Raw genomic sequence first — 20,156 nt, 5'->3', positions numbered from 1 at the left:
TACTCAACCAATCTGCAAATAGTCACTGCTAACTGCATACTGCAAGTGAACTATTAGTTAGACCTCAGATATACCTCTCAGAGAGATCATAAAGTGCTTAAATAACTTAAAGTGATTTATGTTGAATGACAAGTTGAACAGTTAAACCACCATCTTATGCATACCGCCATTTTGTGATATCTTTTAAACACGTGTTTTGTACATGGTCTATCTGCTGCAGAGGAGGCAGTGTTATATGAAAAAAAGTTGATGTTAATAAAGAAGTTATTTGAAGCATTTGGTGTGCTCTTTAAACCTACTAGACATTCTGGTTAGACTAGAAGTCAGAGATACCAAAATTCTTCTAATTCCACAGCGCAAATGGCACTTCATAGTGCTGCGCCTGCCACACGCTCTAGTATGCAACTAGCCTTACCCTTTGACGGACTCTCCCAGGCAGACATATCTGTAGATAATGTTGGGGGAGAGAAGAAGTGGGTGTGCACGGTGTCAAATTCCAATGCCCAATCCTTTGTTCTCCCAGGAAATTCTTCCACAGATCGATGTCTGGCAGCAGCTTTCTTCTCTCTCCCACTCTGAAAATGCATACACGCTTGTCAGAACTGAGTGTGTATGGGGAAGTCGGGAGAGAGAGCTGTCGACCAAACAAGCACTCGGCCAACAGTTATTGAAGGTGTATGGGCATCTTAAGGATCATTCACACAAGGGTGAAAGACAGCTGGTTTTGTAACCTGCCAGAACACGGCCGTTTTCAGAACCAGTTTAAGTCCTATTTTTGGCTGTTTTCACAGCCAGACAGACCCCACTGAAATCAATGAGCACATTTTTAACAGCTTTATATGCACCTATCTAACGCCTTTTACATGAAAAATGGCAAAGAAAAAAACTACTGTGTATCAGTCTAAGATGACATTCGCATGACAGTGAAAAAAATGCCATTAACAACTAAGTCCACATGTAATTGAAAAACCGTGGAAAATGCACTGCAGTTTTTGCTGCATTTCTGAATGTACGTCTTTTTTTTTTTTTGGCGAAAACAACAGCAGACCATTGCAAAGGGTGAAATGTGCTGGGGAGATCCACAGCATAGACTGACATACCGCAGGTCAATCTACACTGCGATTTTTGTACGCAGCGTGTGGATGAAATTACTTACAATGTCATCCACTTTGCTGGTGGTGTACAATACTGTGGATTTGCCACATGAAAATCCTTGACTGCAAATCAGCAGCTATTCCGTCACCTGTGAACCCAGTCCTAGGGGGTTTTCACGCGACCATATCAATTTTGCGGTATGCAAAACACACACTGGCCGTGTGCATCCCCCTTTTTACCCTTCCACAGGTTCCGCACTATGTAACAAACGCCTATTCCTGTAGAAGAATAGGACAGGTTCTATTTTTTGTGGGTGCCACGTAATGGATACACGGATGCAGACAGCACACGTGCTGTCCACATCTTTTGTGGCCCCATTGAAATGAACAGGTCTGCATCCGATAAAAAAAAAGTGGACTGGATGCGAACCGCACACACGGTTGTGTGAATGAACTTCCACCTTCCCTTAAAATAAAAAATAAAAAAGTTTTTGATCAGTATGGTCACTATGGAGAATTTCACCTTTAGTTTTAATACATTATCTTCTCAGTGATGCTAAACTGCACATGTAGTCAGGATACAAATATAATCAGTATAAAAGGACCAGGTGTCTGTATAAAGTGTGAGAACGGACAGTATTACACATACATGTCAAAACATTATAGGGGTTGATGGATCTTTTCCAATCGTTATACTTCTACTACAGATAAGCGGTGCCTGACTGCCTCTTATCCCTAATGTCAATGAAATTACTTCTTGGTATGGTAGGTTGAGGCCAACAACAGTTTGGCTGATACAAGGACAATTCACACTTGCCTTTTTATGCAGTTTTTGACTCAAGAGGAAGGAGTGGATAGTAAAGAGGGGAACCATATAGAAAAGACTCTACTTCTCTTTATTCCTTGTTCTGTGTAAGAAATGCATTAAAAGGGGCACGTGTGAACAAATCATTAAAGGGATATTCCAGCCGATAATATTTGTCTTCAATCCACTAAAAACAAAAGGACCCTAGTACCTCCCACAAGTACACCCCTGGCGAGAAGGGGTTTGTGTGCAGTATCGGTTGTGCAAATGCCTCATCATGGTCTTGCTATTGGGGGAGGGGACTCCATTCTAGTAAACAGCGGGAAGTCCCAGCAAATGGATAGGTGATAAATGTAATCGATTGGAATACCCCTTAAAATTCTACTGTCCAGACCCAGCTCCTAATACCCATTTACACACGTATGGCCATGTATACACACAAGGATGCCCAGATTCTGATATGCCAGTCATTAATGGTTTTATATAAAGTATATGTAAAAATTGCACACTCCGACAGACAGAACATAGAAATAGCATAGAAAACATTTGGCTGATCTAGTCTGCACTTAGAATTACACTTGAAATATTCAAAACACAATAGAGACTTTTCAAAATTAAGCCAAAGGGAAATTGGGGCACTAGCCCATACCAGCCAGATTCCAGCTCTCATTTGAAAGAGGTCCTGGTTGGCATAGGCCAGTGATGGCTAACCTCCGGCACTCCAGCTGTGAAAGTACGACTCCCAGCATGCTCCATTCATCTCTATGGGGTTCTGACAACAGACAAGCAAGTGTGCATCTTGGGAGTTGTAGTTTTACCAGAGGCTTAGGCAATAACTCCACTTCTCCCTTGTACCAGTTTCGGTAAATCTCCCAAAATGTTCCTTTAGGCCAAGAGGAAGAAAACCTTCTGGTGTTTCTGACCCTTACAGTGGAAACCGCCATTTTTAAACCAAAGGAATCTTAGCTTATGCGCCAACTAGCGATTTTTACTTGACTACCCTTAGGTTATGCCAATTTAAAACATGAAGATATTGGCCGATTCTGGCTTAGGCAGCCATTATGGAAATCTTTCCTTTCCAACATCATGTTGCCCGCGAGTCGCAGTTAGGCTACATTCACACGTCAGTATTTTTCTATAATCCGATTTTCTGTCCGTTTTTTGCAGATCCGTTGTTCCTGAAAATGTTTCCGTATGTCATCCGTTTTTTGCGGATCCGCAAAAAACGGAAACATGTATAAATTTCAAGAAGCAAATAAAGTTGTTTGGATTTCTTGGAAAAAAAAAATAAAAAATAATTAAAATGTAATTTCCAGGAACGGATTCCGTATAAAACGGATGACATATGGAATGACATCCGTATGTCTTCCGTTTTTTGCGGATCCATTGACTTTGTATTGTACCAGGATCCGATTTTTCAGGAAAAGAATAGGACATGTTTTATATTTAAACGGACATGCGGAACGGAACAACGGAAACGGACAGCACACATTGTGCTGTCCGTTTTTTTCCAGGACCCATTGAAAATAAATGGGTCCAGATCTGGTCCTGATCTGTTCCGCAAAAAACGGAACAGATCAGGAAAGAAAAAACGGACGTGTGAATGGACCCTTAAATTGTATTCTGACCACAACTTCAATGGAGGGAAAAAAAGTTGCATGTAGTCTTTTTCCAATGCAGTCTGATTGTTCGATTACCTTTTGAAACTTTTTAATCGACCACAAAATCACTGAAGTTGCGGCTATCGATTTTAAAGCGAAACGCTGTGCAGTCTTCGCTATTCGAGTGTATTCTTGTTGAAGAAACCTGCAGGGAATTAGATTTTCCTGCTCCGGGCTATCAGAGCATGCTGGGAGTTGTACCTCATGTAAAGGACAAATGTAGACATTTTTCTTTGACAGATTCTCTTACACAAAACATCACGCATGAACATGATTTCATATATCATAAACATGTCAATGGCCGACCTAGTTTTCCTGCAAAATACAACAGACATTCAAAGCAAGAAAATTGTATACATAATGGGATGTCTGCGGCCTTACAGTGCATTGTAAATGACATTTCCTAGCATTCTGTGCACACATCTCTTCATAGGTTTTAGGTGGGATGCCCACTTTGCAATTTACAGCATATTCCAATGTGGTCCCGGCTAGAGCTCATGGGGACCGTATCTGTATGGAGGTGATCCAGCAATGTGTGTGTGCGTAAGTACAGGACCTTCTTAAAGTTGCAGCCCCCCGATAATTATTATTTCCAATAGCAAAGGTACATATCAGGTCATTTATCAAACTGGTGTAAAGTAGAACTGGCCCATAGCAACCAATCAGATTCCACCTTTCATTTTTGACAGCTCCTTTGGAAAATGTAAGGTGGAATCGGATTGGTTGCTATGGGCAACTAAGCCACTTCTACTTTACACTAGTTTGATAAATGACCCCAATAATGTCTTCTCCTCAGTTATATGAAAATGGCATAATACGGATCCTGGCCATGTGCATCCCACCATTTTCTTTTTCACTTGAATAGAAATGTCATTTTCTTGTCTGTAAAACGGACAAGAATAGGAGATGTTCTATCTTTTTTATAGGGCTGTGGAACAGACAGCACATGTGATGTCGGCATCTTTTGCGACCCCATTGAAATGAATGGGTCCGCATCCGATCTGCAAAAAAATGCAGCTCAGATGTTGACCAAACATACGGTCGTGTGCATGAGGCCTAATGCTGTGAAAACGTTTACATATAGGATTAAAGGGGTTGTGTGGGATGAGAAAAACATGGCTGTGTACTTCCAAAAATAGTGCCACTCATGTCTGTAGGCTGCGTCCGGTACTGCAGCACAGCTCCATACACGTCAATGGATATCATCTACCTAAACACAGTCCATGGACAAGTGTGACATTGTTTCTGCAAGAAAGCGGACATGTTTCCTAATCCCTTACAAGCCTTTAATCTCCATAGAAAGTTGAGCTGCTTTGTAAAAATGTTATACGTATCCGGAGATACAGCATTTATTACAGTGCAGCACTACATTCACAATTGTACAGGCTTCAGAGCTGAAATCTCCCAACATTCCTTGCTGGCTGTCAGCATGGTGACTTACATTCTGGGAAGTGTCACCTTTACAACAGTCTCTAAAAATAATCTGACGAATGAAACACTGTATAGGTGCTCAGCTAAACAACTGTTTCACCATCAGAAGAGTGAATGCAGCTCTGGAGCATAATACAGGATGTATCTTACTTCACTGCAAGGTAAATACAGTGACTTCACCAGCAGAATAGAGAGTGCAGCTCTGGAGAATAATAAATAATGTAACTCACCATCAGATGGTATCCATTTATGACATTGCTAATATAAGGACCAAAAATACCGCCATATGTATGTGCTCTTAACAAATACATTTGTAACAAAATGGCTGCCTCCGCTGTAAACATTCTGAAGGTAATGCACACAGAAATGTGTCAGCAGTGTAAACTTAACAAGGCTGGCGTATGCACACAGTGAACTACATATATGACTGAATACAGGTTATAATGATGACAAGTACATGCATTATGTTAGTTCTTCAATGGTTTGTGATCAATGGGGCTGTTCCTCTATTATCCCTTCTAGAAATGTGAGCTGGTTATTACTATTCCTCTTGTTAATGGGCTGTGTCCGACAGTAAGCACTGATTGGACAGTGTCAGACTGTGTAGTGACACAACCTGTCGACAAAAGTAAAGGTAACACTCAGTTGTCAATTTATTTATGCATTTTTGGGTGGAATACCAGAGAAACAATGCAGAATTCTAAGAAAAGATTCTCCAAAAAATGCTATTTCATGGGAATACAAGAATTTACTGAAACAGAAGTGAATCTATTCCAGATATCCTTATTGCTCTTTTTCGAGATATACCACCAATTTTTTTCCCCAAAAATTGGAATTATGCCAAGCTGACTAGGTCCAACAAAGTGTGGGGGCATTTTGGCAACTGTGGCTCGTATTCTTTTTTCATGCTGCTTCAGTTATTTATAATACGTAAACTGCTAAAAAAAGGGAATGCATCACTTTATCAGTTAAAACAAGATACACACATATTGTTATTTTTAAATCTGATTGCAGATTTATTTTATTTTTAATTTTATTCTCTGTACATGATTTACGGGCCGCCATCTTGCCAGAGCTGCTGTTAAGGCCACTTTCACACTAGCGTTTTTGCTGGATCCGGCAGGGTTCAGCAAAAACGCTTCAGTCACTGATAATACAACCATCTGCATCCGTTATGAACGGATCCGGTTGTATTATCTTTAACATACCCAGGACGGATCCGTCATGAACTCCATTGAAAGTCAATGGGGGACGGATCAGTTTTCTATTGTGTAAGAGAAAACGGATCCGTCCCCATTGACTTGCATTGTGGGTCATGACTGATCCATCTTGCTCCGCATCCCAGGACAGAAAGCAAACCGCAGCATGCTGTACGAGAATGGAACGGAATTCATTTTGGAGCATTCCGTTCCATTCAGTTACGTTTTGTCCCCATTGACAATGTGGACAAAACGGAAGCGTTTTTTCCGGTATTGAGACCCTATATCAGGTATTGATACCGGAAAATAGAAAACGCTAGTATGAAAGTAGCCTAACGACATTCATAGATATTCTTTACAGCAGCCACCTGCAACCTAGGGTCATTGACTTCTATGGGAGAGTTTTCTATGCATGCTCTGTGACCTGTGTAGAGGTCATTGTGCAGGGAAGGGGATAAGTATATTGTGTAAACACAGGATCCACCTTTCGCAATAATAGATATCTATATATAGGTGTTCTCTGTCATTATAATCCTGCCTGTGCTGATGGAATCACTGATGAAAGGTGATCTCTAAAGAATAAAAAGTATCCGCCTATTATGAGACTTAGTAGCCAGAGGGAAAACTGCAGCATTTCAGGATTATTTTAAAAGGGACTCTGTTAGCACCATTGACCAGGCTAAACCACTTACGGCGCTAGATAGGGACTGAGGGAGAGCCGGACAAACATACATTTTGTGAAGATTTTATTACCAAGAGTAGTGAGAACATGAACTTTTATTCTGCTCCTGCAAGTTACTAGGAGGAGGGGTTTCACGGTGAAGTGCTCTCAGCACTGAGCTTTGAGTGCCAGCTGCAGTGCTCTTCTGGTTTGATCCTAAACAGAGCAGTCAACACTGTCATGGTCAAAACTGCCGATTTTTTTTGCCACCTTCTTTGGTAAAAGGGAGTCTCCCTTTTACCAAAGAAGGTGGCAAAAAAATTAAGAAAAATTAAAATAAAAATCAGCAAAGAAATTACAAAAAAAACGTTCAACATAAAAACTTGATTTAAAGGGGATGTCCCATGAAAAATATTCTACAACAGAAATACTTTTTTTTAACATCAAATTACAAAATAGTAGCTGCAATCTGGCTGTTATGTACATATACAACAAACTGAAGCCTTTAGTTTCTAAGGAAGAACTGAATACTGATTCAAATTGAGCAAACAGCGTCCTCTGCTTGCCAAATCTCAAGGGAGCACTTTTGGTACTGATTTAGTGATATTGAAAATTCCCCTTTATGCTGGTGTGTTGTAGTTGGGAAACTAGAAAGGGGTTGGGTTGGAGCCACTGTGAAAGGGAAGTTAGCTGCAGAGTGCGCGTCCAGCAACTAGAATTGTTCAATATTACACAATGATTTTCCGACATACTGAAAAAAATCTGTATAATCAAATCTCATTGGACAGGGAAGGATATTAAAGAGGTTGGCCCATCTGGGGGCATATCGCACCTATCTCTAGAAGGGAGCATACAAAGTGAAGGAGAGAAGACCGCGCATGCGCAACTGCCCTCCATTTATTTCTATGGGACTGCAGAAAATAGCAGAGGGCTGGCTTGGCTATTTCCGTAAACCCCAAAGAAGTGAATGGAGCGGTGGCCGCGCACGGTGTGCTTCCTATTAATTTCTGTAGGACTTCGAAAAAAAGACGATTGCACTGCTCGTCTATTTTTGGCAGTCCCAGAAAAACGAGGTGGGACCTGCACCTATCAGATATTGGGGGCATATCCTAGAAAATTACAGAATGCACATGGACAGTATCCATATTTTATGGATTCATGATTTGCAGATGGCAATACGGATACAGTTGTGTACATGAGGCCTACAAATTACATATGCAGAGTGCACACACCAACCTACCCTCCCCCCACCTATCCCAACATGGCGATCCAGCAGCAAGAAAGAGATCAAACACTAAGGCCCTTTTTCACACGGGCGAGAATTCTGCGCGGGTGCAATGCGTGAATGCATTGCACCCACACTGAATCCGGACACATTCACTTCAATGGGGCTGTTCAGATGAGCGGTCATTTTCACGCATCACTTGTGCGTTGCGTGAAAATCGCAGCATGTTCTATATTCGGGGATGTGCGGATGCAATGTGAGTGCGGATGCAATGCGATTTTCACACATGGTTGCTAGGAGACGAGGGATGAGTTACCCGGGACCCCATTTACCATGTTATAATGGAAAATAATAGCATTCTTTAATTCAGAATGCTAAGTAAAAGGTCCATTGTGAGGTTAAAAATAAAAAATAAAAAATGTAACTCACCTCATCCACTGGATCGCGCAGCCGGGCTCGTCTTCTTTCTTCTTGCAGGACCTGATTGGAAAAGGACCTTCGGTGACGTCATCGCACTCACCAGGTGGTGAGCGCGGTGACGTCAGCGCAGGTCCTGCTGAATGAAGATAGAAGACGCCCGTGTGTAAGAGGCCTAACACTTCTATCCTGCCCTTGCCTACAAATAAGTTATTTTTCTCGATTTCGTCAGGAAAAGCACACTTAGGCCACTTTCACACTAGCGTTTTTTACTGGATCCGGCAGGGTTCAGCAAAAACACTTCCGTTACTGATAATACAACCATCTGCATCCATTATGAACGGATCTGGTTGCATTATCTTTAACATTGCCAAGACGGATCAGTCATTAACTTTATTGACAGTCAATGGGGGACAGATCCGTTTTCTATTGTGGCAGAGAAAACGGATCCCTCCGCATTGACTTGCATTTGGGGTCATGCTGGATCAGTCTTGCTCCGCATCCCAGGATGGAAAGCAAACTACAATATGTTGCGGTGTGCTCTCCGGTATGGAAACGCAACTAAACGGAACGGAATGCATTTTGGAGCATTTCGTTGAGTTCAGTTTTGTCCCCATTGACAATGAATGGGGACAAAACTGAAGCGTTTTTTTCCCGGTATTGAGCCCCTATGACGAATCTCAATATCGGAAAACTAAATCGCTAGTGTGAAAGTAGCCTAATTTTCCAGTAATAGGGACCTTGTCTGTATTCTGCAACGTACAACAATCACATCGTTAATACATTTATAGAACTTTTTGTTAATTCCAAAAAAAAAAAAAATTATTAATTACAGTATTAAATTTGTCCTTTTGCTCAATATTTCCCTTTACACACAAAAATGTATATAAAATATGGAATAAAAACATAAAAAAAGAAACAGACGCAGACATTTTCACACATCACTTGTGTTCGCGCTTAGTCGTAGAACAAGAGGGCGGACGGAGACATCAAAATACCAAGCGAGTCCATTGCCCACTGAATCATGGCGTGACATTCATTGAAATCTTTGACCACACGGCGTAAGTACACAGACATGCCTACTGTCCACCCACAGTAAACGTCGGTATAAGAAATAGTTTATAAAGCGTGTTACGTTTCTAAACGCAGACCCTTTTGTTGAAGTCCCACCAGACCACTAGATGGCGTAAGCGAGCCTACCAAAGGAAGGATGAAGGGTTAAAAAGAGGCACTTTAGACTGGCTGGTATTTCTTTGTTGTTATTTTTTTCCTACTGTAAAGTTTGTCAGCCTCAACAGTAGGAACCGGCCTTCTCCCTCGCTTGTCTTTGTTCGGTGCATGGACACTAGGTGGACACTAGGTGGTAGTGTTGCACGTGAAACCACTGCAGGTCAGGTAGGCACTATGGCAGTGAAAATTTCCCAAAGGCAGTGCCAACTTTATCTGCTATGACATCAGGATTGGCTTCTGTCGAACTTCCAGAATATCTAAAGGAGAACAAATAAAAGTTACTGAGCGTTTTCACTTCTCTTTTTTCCCCCATTCTTCCTTTCGTCATCAGAACTGGATCAGAAACTTGGCAGAATTCTTTTGTACAGGCAGGTTTAAAGAAAAGTAAACCACCAGGACACTCTATTACAAATCTGGTACTGTAATAGTCCTTTATTTCAGACCTTTACCCGTAGCATCTGCTTTTTGTGGCTCATTAGTGTGCAATTTATAGGGCAGGATCACTGGTGGAAAGGAATTTTCCAAAACACGGCTGCTTTCTTCCAAAAATGCACCACACCTCTATTGGTTGTGTCTGGTACTTCAGCTTGGTTCCATTTAATTAAATGGGGCAGAGCTGCAATACCACACACCACCTTTCGAACCGTGTGGCACTGTGACTGCAGGTGCCAATTGCTTGCTGCAATGGGGATACATGTGTTTACATGTGCTACACGTCATGCTGCCAATGTAAACAAGACATATCATAAAGCATAGCCTGTGTCCCACTTATCTATATATTTAACTACATTCTTGTAGGCAGATGTGTAACACTTGGTTTTACCCAAGACTCACCTGACAAGATGCGCTGCAGTGGCAAAGTGACGTAGGTCAAATGTGCATAGAGTAGGAAGTTCTCATCAGTTCTGTTCAGTTTGAGCCACGATCCCACCAAAGATCTCCCAGTCCCAGAAAGCGAGCGCGACCTTAGGTTGGTGACATTAATATCTGCAGAGTAACAAGCATATAAAAAATAGATATGGGGAACTAGTATGAGTCTGCACGGATCAGATCGTCCTCATAAAACAGGCTATGCCAGGAGGGTGTTGATACTGATCAGGGAAGTCTATCAGTACACTGTGACAGTGCTTCTCCTTTCTACAGTCACCACCAGGGAGAGCCAAGTAAAAACTAATTTATTATTACTTTAAAGGGAACCTGTCATGTGGATATTTGATTATAATCTAACTAATTATATACAATCATTAACTACTAAAAAGTACCTTAGATGTATTCACTCACTGGTGTGACAGATGGTTATCTCATAATATACACACAAAGATGCCGCATGCTAATGAGCTGATTTGAGTCCAGCGTGATGTCATTGAGTCCAGCGTATATTTAATTCAGAGCTATAGCCACTCCCCTGCCCACCTGCTGCTGGTTCATATGGAAACAAACAGTCATTCAGCAGCAGGTAGGCGGGGAGAGTCAGGAGCTCATGAATATTCAGGACTCATTATTATCAGCTGGAGCTTTTCAATACAAGATGTTGGCAGATTGACTGGGTCAATTAAAGAAAGTGACCCAGCATTTTGCTAAGAGAATCAGTCACTTATTTATGTTGCCCTTAGTTAGGACACTATAAAACTGGTGACCGGTTCCCTTTAAATTGTATAAATGTGTATAGCTTTAGCTCCCCCTTGTGTTAGCCACCGGCAACATTTTTAATTACTTCAAAGGGGTTGTGCTAAGAATATACGTTATCCCCATCGACAGGATAGAGGATAACTAGCTGATCACTGGGGGTCAGAATGCTGGGACCCCCACCAATCCCAAGATCGGGGGTCCTGTTCCCCTGTTCTGATGGAGCGGCAGGTCAGTATGCACATTGCCGCTTCATTCATTCTCTAAGGGAGTACTGATGTACAGTGCTCGCCTATTTCTAGTGCTCCCAGAGAGAATAAATGGAGAAGCATGGTGCGTGCTCGGCCTTCCACTCCATCAGAACCGAGGTACTGAACCACTGTTCTCGAGACCCACAGCGATCAGCTACTTATGCCCTATCCTGTGGATAAACTTGCCACAACCCCTATAACACTATGGCCGGTGAAGGGAAACTGGAGAATTGGAGCTCTGACCCCTATGTAGATATATCATTACACCGATTAGACCTGGGCCCGTAACCAGCATGTGATGCATAAAGAGGACTCCTGAGCGCATGCATGTAATGGAGAGGACTCCAGGACTCTATCTCAGCACGCATCATGTGGCCAGTTCATGAGTGCACAGAAGTGAAATGAGAGTGGATAAAAGGGTGCGGCCACATATCGCAGATTTGGGCTCTGTGGCAGATTAGCCACAGATTTCATCTGATGTACTACAAAGGGTGAAAACCGTGGTGGATATATACGCAGCATAAACTGACATGCTGCAGATTTAAAATCCACACCACAGATCAAGACTAGAGGCCATTTAATCTGTGTTACAGGCTTAATGGACCATTTAACAGAGTATACCTCTTCCCTCATACTCCACCCATACCTCCCCCATCATCGCTGTCCCGGAAGAATTCCTCGCTGTCATTGGCAGAGTGCGATTTCTTCATCTCTGCAATTCGGTTCCTTGGTACTTTCCTTTTCAGGGATGGAGAAAAGAAGGAAGGACGGTTGTTTCGTTCAGGAGTTGGGGGAGTGCTGAATGATGTAACCTGACAGGGGATTCAGAAAGATCAGTAAAAATAACATCAAATATGATAAAATCACTAGAAAGAAGAGCAAAATGCAGATTAAATAAATATTTAATATACGGTCTTTCAGTTTCTTCCCATTTTCAAAAGGTATCTGCTTGCAGCCAGTGAATAGAAATATTCTTGTTCATGTTCAGAGGCTGAAACCTGCCCTGACCTAGTTCTGCTCACAGCGACACTTTAATTATATAGTGCACCAGTCTAACCAGTCTTCTGTGAGCTACAGATCCTAGCAGCACTAAGTTCTCCCTGGTTCTGGACTCCATGTTGGCGTTTCTGACAAAACACTGACAAACTGTATGAGTAAGACAAAGTCCAGGCTTGTTGAAGGAAATGTGTCATCAGAAAATGACATTATTTAAATCAACTTTTTATGTGTAACATATTATAAACACATTTTTGATGTTATTTTTAAATTTTTGATTTTTATTTAAAATCCTGCAGTTTTCTCCACTCAGCCTAATAATAAGCGCCACTTATTGGTCTGTACAGATCGCTTTATTGCAGTTACCTGCTTATCTATACACTGAGGTGATATCATTACAGACAGGATTGGAATGATAGATAAGACAGGATCCACCATTCACAATAGGTCACATCTTATCTATTCTTTCCTTGTATAATGACCCCTTCACAGGTCACAGACATGCCTAGAAGACTCTCCCATAGAGGTCAATAAGTTCCCCTCCTGTCCACTGTGTCTATGGCCCATGGGGCTGCCGTAAAGCAAAATTTCTTAATGCTTCTTAACAACATGTAGAAACATCTCAGGTAAGATGGCCGCCCCCATGGTTATGTTCAAAAATAGAATTAAAAAAATCTGTAAATCGGAAAATAAAAACAGATTAGAAAAAACGAATATGTGCTACTATCTGATTTTAACTGGCGGATAAAGTTTTTAGTGACACATTTCCTTTAAAAAAATGTTTTGCCTTCCAGACAGTTGTACCTGTGGAGAAATCCATACTCGTCTGCTCCCCAGGGTCTCTTCACGGTTCTTCAGGTCCTAGTCTATCAACTTCTGCACAGATTAAGTCACATGCACTGCTGCAGCCAATATTTGGCCTCTGCAGTGACGTGTTCCCAAGTGGCAATTGACCCAGCAGTTACATGCTGCTTGGAGACACAGTCATTGGCAGCAGTGCCATATGCGACCCTGTCCATGTGGCAGTAGACAAGCGGACCGGAAGACAAGTGAAGAAAGGATCGCTGCCAGAACAAAGCATTGCGGAGCATGTGAGTATGTGTTTCTTCAAAAGTACAGTTGGCTGTAAAAACAACAACCAGTTTTAGCCCTTCCCTCCCAAGGACATATGTCATACATCCCTGCAGGGTGGCACTTCAGTAGCCAAGGACGTATCTCATACATTTTTGTTACTGACGGCTGGATCTCAAGATGTTTAGATACCAGCCAGGAGGTGTTTTAAAGCTTACATGAGCACTGTGCCCCTTCAAACAGCTGATCGGCAGGGGTGCCAGGAGTCAGGCCCCCACCAAATTGCTGTTGATGATCTATCCTGAGGATAGGTCATTAATATCAGAAAACTAGACAACCCCTTTGAGAAACGGCAACTTTACCGGCCTACCATTCTGATACGACTGAATAAAGTGAAGGTCTCTCTGTGGTGTATTGCTTGTAAAGTAATTAAATACCTAGTTGAGAGAACATTTAGTCACACCCACATTCAGCTAGCAATGCCCTAAGGCTTTCTAGAAACACCACTTTTAATTCTGTACCAACATCACCTCCTTGGGAAACTGACTTGTGATAGGTATGGTGGTGTAGAATGTCACACTCACCCGCTCATGCAGGGGTGACCCAGGGTTGGAGTCCTCCTCTGTGCCGTATGGAGATGTGTCTCCGGTGGAAACTCTGCTCACGGCCATCTCCGCGTGCCCTTTCCCCTGTGGTCCCTTCATCCGTACAAACTCCATGTTGTTATATTTGTAGAAGCCAAATGACATCTTCTGAGCCATCTTTGCTGCCACACTGACCTGAGCCAAAATATGTGAAGGAACTTTTATAACCATTGTAATGTAGACAAATGACTTCCAGTCCTTTATGAGCACAAGTGAAGAGCCACAGCAAAGGGCTACCCATGCTACCTCCATTCTAAGAAGGGGTTGGGACAGCCCCTTCAAATGGGATCTTCGGGTCTTAAAAAGGACACTGAACCCTTTTTACCAGGACCCTGCAAGACAAATCTGCCTAGCTATGGCAATATTTAGAAGCAAGGAGGGGGCTTTATCTTGGTAAATTTAGTGTTCTGCAGTTTATCACAGTTCCACATGGTGGCAAACCAGCCTTCTGAGGACCCAGAAAGGCAAATCTGCCACTATTTAGGAGTACGGAGGGGGATTTATCTTTGTAGATTTAGCATTCTGCAGGCTCTATTATAGCTCCACATAGTGGTAATTCAGCTTTCACAAGAACCTGAAAGTAAATTCTGCCTAGCCGTGGCATGATTTGGGAGTAATATGAAAGATTTATTTAGATAGACTACAGGTACATCTAATTATTATACAGCGCCAACATATTCCGCAGCACTTTACAGGCAGTCAGTCATTAATTTCTTACCCATCTTTCCCTGGACTGTGAATGACAAATTGTCTAGCTATGCTACAGTATGGAGGATTTGTCACTGGGATGCTTACTCAGTTTTTCCAGGGTCCTGGCTAGCAAATCCAGCTAGGTATTCTAGAATACTGGATTCACCAATTGGCAAATAGGCTGATCTGGCTTTCTACAGTTTTTGAAAGCTGGGTAACAGACTGTGTGGCAATGATAGGGGCAATATTGGTTCTATAAAATACACACTGTGTGCATTCATCATATGGTACCAGGGCAACATAATGTTATCACCTCTGCAGCAGCACAGTGTTGTCACCCATCTTTTCCAGGACTCTGAACAGCAAGTTGTTCTAGCTATATAAAAGGGATTTATCACCACATAACTAGGTAACTTTGGAATTCATCAATCTGGGAAAGCTGGGCGTCAACCTCTGCAGAGATGTAATGGAGGCCACGCTTGGTGCATACATTCTGTATACACTTATCTATAAGTATAGTATCAGGACAACCAAAAGTATGTACTATATATGTAGTCTGATCTCCAGCATAACATACTTTCTAAAGCTGCTGAAAAGCAAATCTGCACAATTATGCAGTGAAGAGAGGAATTATCACTGTGTAACTATGCAAACTGGCTATTCAGCTGTATGTTCTATGGCTGGTACCATGTATACACTACAGCTGGTACTATGGCTGATGCGGTTACCAAATCTATTTTGTATTATTAGTAACTAGCATATTCATTCCAACAAAATGACCACGCTCACTGTATAAACAAAATTTATTCAGCCTAAACTCAGTCCTCTCCTCCTAAATTTCCTGGCTCACATAGACTAACATCAGATGGGTGAGAAGCCATGGCTGCAGCCTGAGAGAGCACTCCACTGCATTTCTATTGTTTTATCTGATGAAACAAGAGCAAATAAAGACACAAAAGAAGATTGTTACCTTTCATTTTTTTATTCTAGGTTTAGAGTCCCTTTAAATAAGTTGTATAGGATGAGAAAAACAGCTTTTTTCCCCCACAAACAGCACCACACTTGTCCATAGGTTGTGTCTGCTACTGTAGCGTCGCTTTGTTGTGGTGAATGGGGTTGAGCTGCAATACCACACACAACCTGTGGACAGGCGGGAAGAAAGCACACACTTTTTTGTAATTCAGGACAAACCTTTCAAATTTATGAAAACCAGCAGTGAATTTAGAAGCCCAGTTCTTAAAACTTAAAAGGTGTAACAGTTTCAAGGGTTATATTACCCAAATCTCATACTTACCCGGTTGTCATAAACTTTCTTTAGAGCCTCATATCGTATAGACCCCTGGAATATGACTCCCTGAAATGTGTTTGTCTTGTCACTGGCCACAAGCTCAACACAAACCATCTCCCCTTCTCCTACAGACATATCGCTGAACACCTAGAATACAACATGTTAATATAGTCATACAGCATAAAAGACAGATAGACAGTGTTTTGGAATAGCCGTCATTACCTCCTCAAAGTTGTCAATCATGAAGAAGATATTGGGATAACTGATCTTCGACTCTTCCCCCTTGCTGTCCATGGGGTGTTTGCTTGGAGAAGCAAATACTTGCTGAAAGAACATTATATGCACATAAAGATACAGCAAACACAACTACAGGTCTACAGAGCTGTAGACAAGTCCCAGTTGGACGTTTACAATGTAGCAGAGCCGACTGGGAATAAGCTGCACTCTATATGCTTGTGCTTTACCTATACTCCTATGTGAACCCACACATAAAACATCTTGATATCAAGTGACAAACACAGTTCTGCTACATCTGTATTGATATAAACTATTAGGGACTCTATTAAAGATATTTATTGTCCAGACGGTGTCTCAAAAGACCACTCACCCACCTGGGACTTCTTCTTATGTATGTGGATGTCACCAGCCTCAGAACGGGTACACACTGCGCAAGTCACCATGTAATCAAGCTGCGGAGAAAGGCAACAGTTATTTCTACCACTATACACAGAGCAATGACTGTATATTCATCCCTAGCATGTATATCTGCATGTCTAGGCAGTTTGCCTTGCAGGACAATTGAGTAGAAAGTCTTGGAGTAGCTCTAACGGTAGCCAGATGGTGATTTTTTTTATATATGAAATCAGTTATGAAATGTCACAATTATTACATTGGCCACCAGATGGCAACACAAGAAACTATGTTACAGACCAGTACAGGATCTCGATTTACAAATTACAGTGAAACTCAATGTTAAAGGGGCTGTGCAAGAATGAAGGAGAAGGGTTTTAGGAAACCCCTCCCCCATTTTGCAGGACCTGCAAAACTCAGATGACTTACCCGTTTCCAGACACCAGCTTCCCGCCAGACAATGCCACGGCATGTGATTGGTTGGGGCAACGTGAAACCGGATGTTGACATCGCTGGAGCCCAGCGGAGCATCGCAGGCCTGCAGGAGAAGGGAGCGGGGAGCCAGCCCCAGGAAGCAGGCAAGTCATCTTCCCTTTGCGGGTTCAGCAAAATGGGAGGGGCGGGGTCATTTTGGCTCTTGCACAACCCCTTTAAGGCCCTTTTACATAGGCAGGTTATTGAGCTGATTATCGGGAATGAACATTTGAGCAAATGGTCATTCGTGATCACTGCCCTGTGTAACCATGCTGCTGATCAGCCAATGAATAAGCAAACTCTCGTTCATCGGGTGAATGTAATGCTGCCCAGAAGACATGATTTCTGCATGTAAATACAACTCTCACCTACTACAAATTGAATGGTTCATTCCCAATAATTGACTGCTCAGTTGACCTGTGTAAATGGGCCTTTATGAACTGTACTGCCTGGGCCAAGATAAGCAGTTTTCACATAGTCAATAACAAAGGGAAAACCAGAGGCAGCTGACAGAGCACTGTGAAGTAACAGGACCTAGAACTAACCATCTGGACTATGCTGACTGCAAACCTGTTGTGCTGTGAAAAGATGGGAAAGTAGTTCCACTGAAGACTACCTCAGCTAGTCCATGAACTAGTAATAAACATTTCATTTTTTTAAAAATCAGATAGTTCTTTATTATTGCTTTTCAATCTTTTTAACATCATTATGTTCTGCTTGTAGACAAAAAGTATATTCATTGTCAGATACATACAGTAAATGTAGTCCAAAACACATGAATACGTAGTCAAGTGATATATCCAAGCATATAGCCTTACAATATATACACTCTTAAAGTAGTCAATAAAACCTCCCAGTAACAAGTAACCCCCCTCCCCTATCCCTACAAGAGTAGGACACAGTGATAATAATCCCATCAATATTCCTTGTGTAATAGTTAGAAATGCAAACCGTGGATAGCGCAAAGCCCTCCACTATTAATAAGTTCCAATTTTTATTTCCTCCCCTGGGGTGTCGGCACCGTAAACCTCATTAACAACCCATCACACAACACTGCCTTCCAATTGCATGCGTGCACATAGAATATCTCCAGCGAGCATCCATACCCACTGTAAACCATACCCTAACTCCATTTTCGTTGACATGCAAACAGTTTTAGTAATAAACATTTCTGATGGTTGTGTCCTTTTAGTTCTTCAAAAAGTTTCAGATTACAGATTTCAAATATCCCATTTACTATCATTTGAAGATAGTAGCAAATAACCTTCCTCGAAACCAAAGAGACTTTCTAGCTGAAAATTGAGATGTCCTGGGCAAGTCAAGAACCGAAAACTGACGGTAACCTAAACACGAGGAACAGTATGTGCCAGTCAGGGGTTAGGGGAGGATTCTTTGAAGAGTGAGGGAAGTGAAACTTCGTTAGCTGTTACAGGTCAGGATGACAAAGTTTCATATAATGCATGTGTGTGGGTTCTCAAATAAGTAATGGACAATTACTTACCTTCTGCAAAATAAGGTTCAAGTAGACACTCTCCTCCCAGTCTATGTCTGGATCCCCAAGGCCAGGAAGCTTCTTAGAATCCTTACGATAGACTTCAACATCCACCTGCTGAAAGAACCAGAATCTTATGGTGAACTTAGAGGGAAAATGCACAACCATCAAACATTATGGTCCCCAAGGTTGGGGGACACTTGGGAAATAGGGACCATAAAGTAATAACCTTCCAATTGTCATTCAAACGAGTGTTTCTTCAGGGAGGAACAAAAATACCAAACTTCAAAAAAGCTAAATTTAGCTAACTAAGAGAGGCCATAGGCCTAACTAACTGGGACAAAGTCCTCAAAAATAAAAATACAGCCACAAAAGGGGATATTTTTAAAAGCATCCTAAAATCGAATTGTGAGAGGTACATACCTCATAGTACTAAAAGGTTCAGGAACAAGAAAAAAAAAACAATGTGGATAAATAGAAATGTAAAGAAAGCAATAAATGACAAAAAGAAAGCATTAAAATCACTAAAACAAGAGGGTAGCGAGGAAGCATTGAAAAACTATAAGGAAAAAAATTGAATATGTAAAAAACAAATAAAAGCAGCCAAACTAGAGACCGAAAGATTAATTGCCAAAGAGAGCAAAACTAACCCTAAAATGTTCTTCAATTATATAAATGGTAAAAAGTATAAATCTGAAGGTGTCGGCCTTTTACAGAGTAATGAGAGGGAAGTTGCAGAGAGCGATGAGGAGAAAGCAAAGCTATTAAATATTTTTTTTCTCCACTGTATTCACTGAGGAAAATAAACTGTCAGATGAAATGCAGAATGTAAAAGTAAATTCCCCATTAAAAGTTCCCTGTCTGACCCAGGAATAAGTACAGCAGCGTCTTAAACAGATTACAAATGGCCAGGACCAGATGGCATACACCCCCGTATCCTAAGAGAATGGGGGTGTCATAGCCAGACCCTTATTTCTGATATTTAAGGACTCTATAATGACATGGAGTGTTCCACAGGATTGGTGCATAGCCAATGTGGTGCCAATATTCAAAAAGGGTCCAAAAACAGAGCCCGGAAACTATAGTCCGGTAAGTTTAACATCTGTCGTGGGTAAAATCTTGGAGTACCTCAATGAAAATAAGCAAATCACGCCATATCAGCATGGCTTCATGAGGGATCGGTCATGTCAAACAAATTTAATCAGTTTCTATGAGGAGGTGGGTTCTAGACTTGACAGAGGCGAATCAATGGATGTCGTATATCTGGACTT

At 41.7% G+C, this 20,156-nt stretch overlaps 1 protein-coding gene across 3 annotated transcripts in view; it reads right to left on the bottom strand.

Moving 5' to 3' along the window:
• Positions 1 to 8,890: 8,890 nt before the first annotated feature.
• The window catches only part of KIAA0930 (KIAA0930 ortholog), a 47,806-nt gene continuing 36,540 nt past the window's right edge, over positions 8,891 to 20,156 (bottom strand). The window contains exons 3-10 of one of the 3 annotated variants that reach the window (XM_040439140.1): positions 18,895 to 19,002; positions 16,901 to 16,978; positions 16,512 to 16,613; positions 16,296 to 16,436; positions 14,252 to 14,446; positions 12,247 to 12,412; positions 10,558 to 10,710; positions 8,891 to 9,980 (exon numbers count right to left, since the gene is read on the bottom strand). In XM_040439140.1, the coding sequence (XP_040295074.1) occupies positions 9,940 to 9,980; positions 10,558 to 10,710; positions 12,247 to 12,412; positions 14,252 to 14,446; positions 16,296 to 16,436; positions 16,512 to 16,613; positions 16,901 to 16,978; positions 18,895 to 19,002 (984 nt within the window). In that variant the 3' untranslated portion in view covers positions 8,891 to 9,939. The remainder of the gene's footprint in view (positions 9,981 to 10,557; positions 10,711 to 12,246; positions 12,413 to 14,251; positions 14,447 to 16,295; positions 16,437 to 16,511; positions 16,614 to 16,900; positions 16,979 to 18,894; positions 19,003 to 20,156) is intronic. The other 2 variants (XM_040439137.1, XM_040439139.1) reach the window with 2 other exon arrangements.

The sequence above is a fragment of the Bufo bufo genome, chromosome 1, assembly GCF_905171765.1.
Source record: "Bufo bufo chromosome 1, aBufBuf1.1, whole genome shotgun sequence".
NCBI classification, from domain to species: domain Eukaryota; kingdom Metazoa; phylum Chordata; class Amphibia; order Anura; family Bufonidae; genus Bufo; species Bufo bufo.
This window is presented reverse-complemented; position numbering and strand designations above follow the sequence as displayed.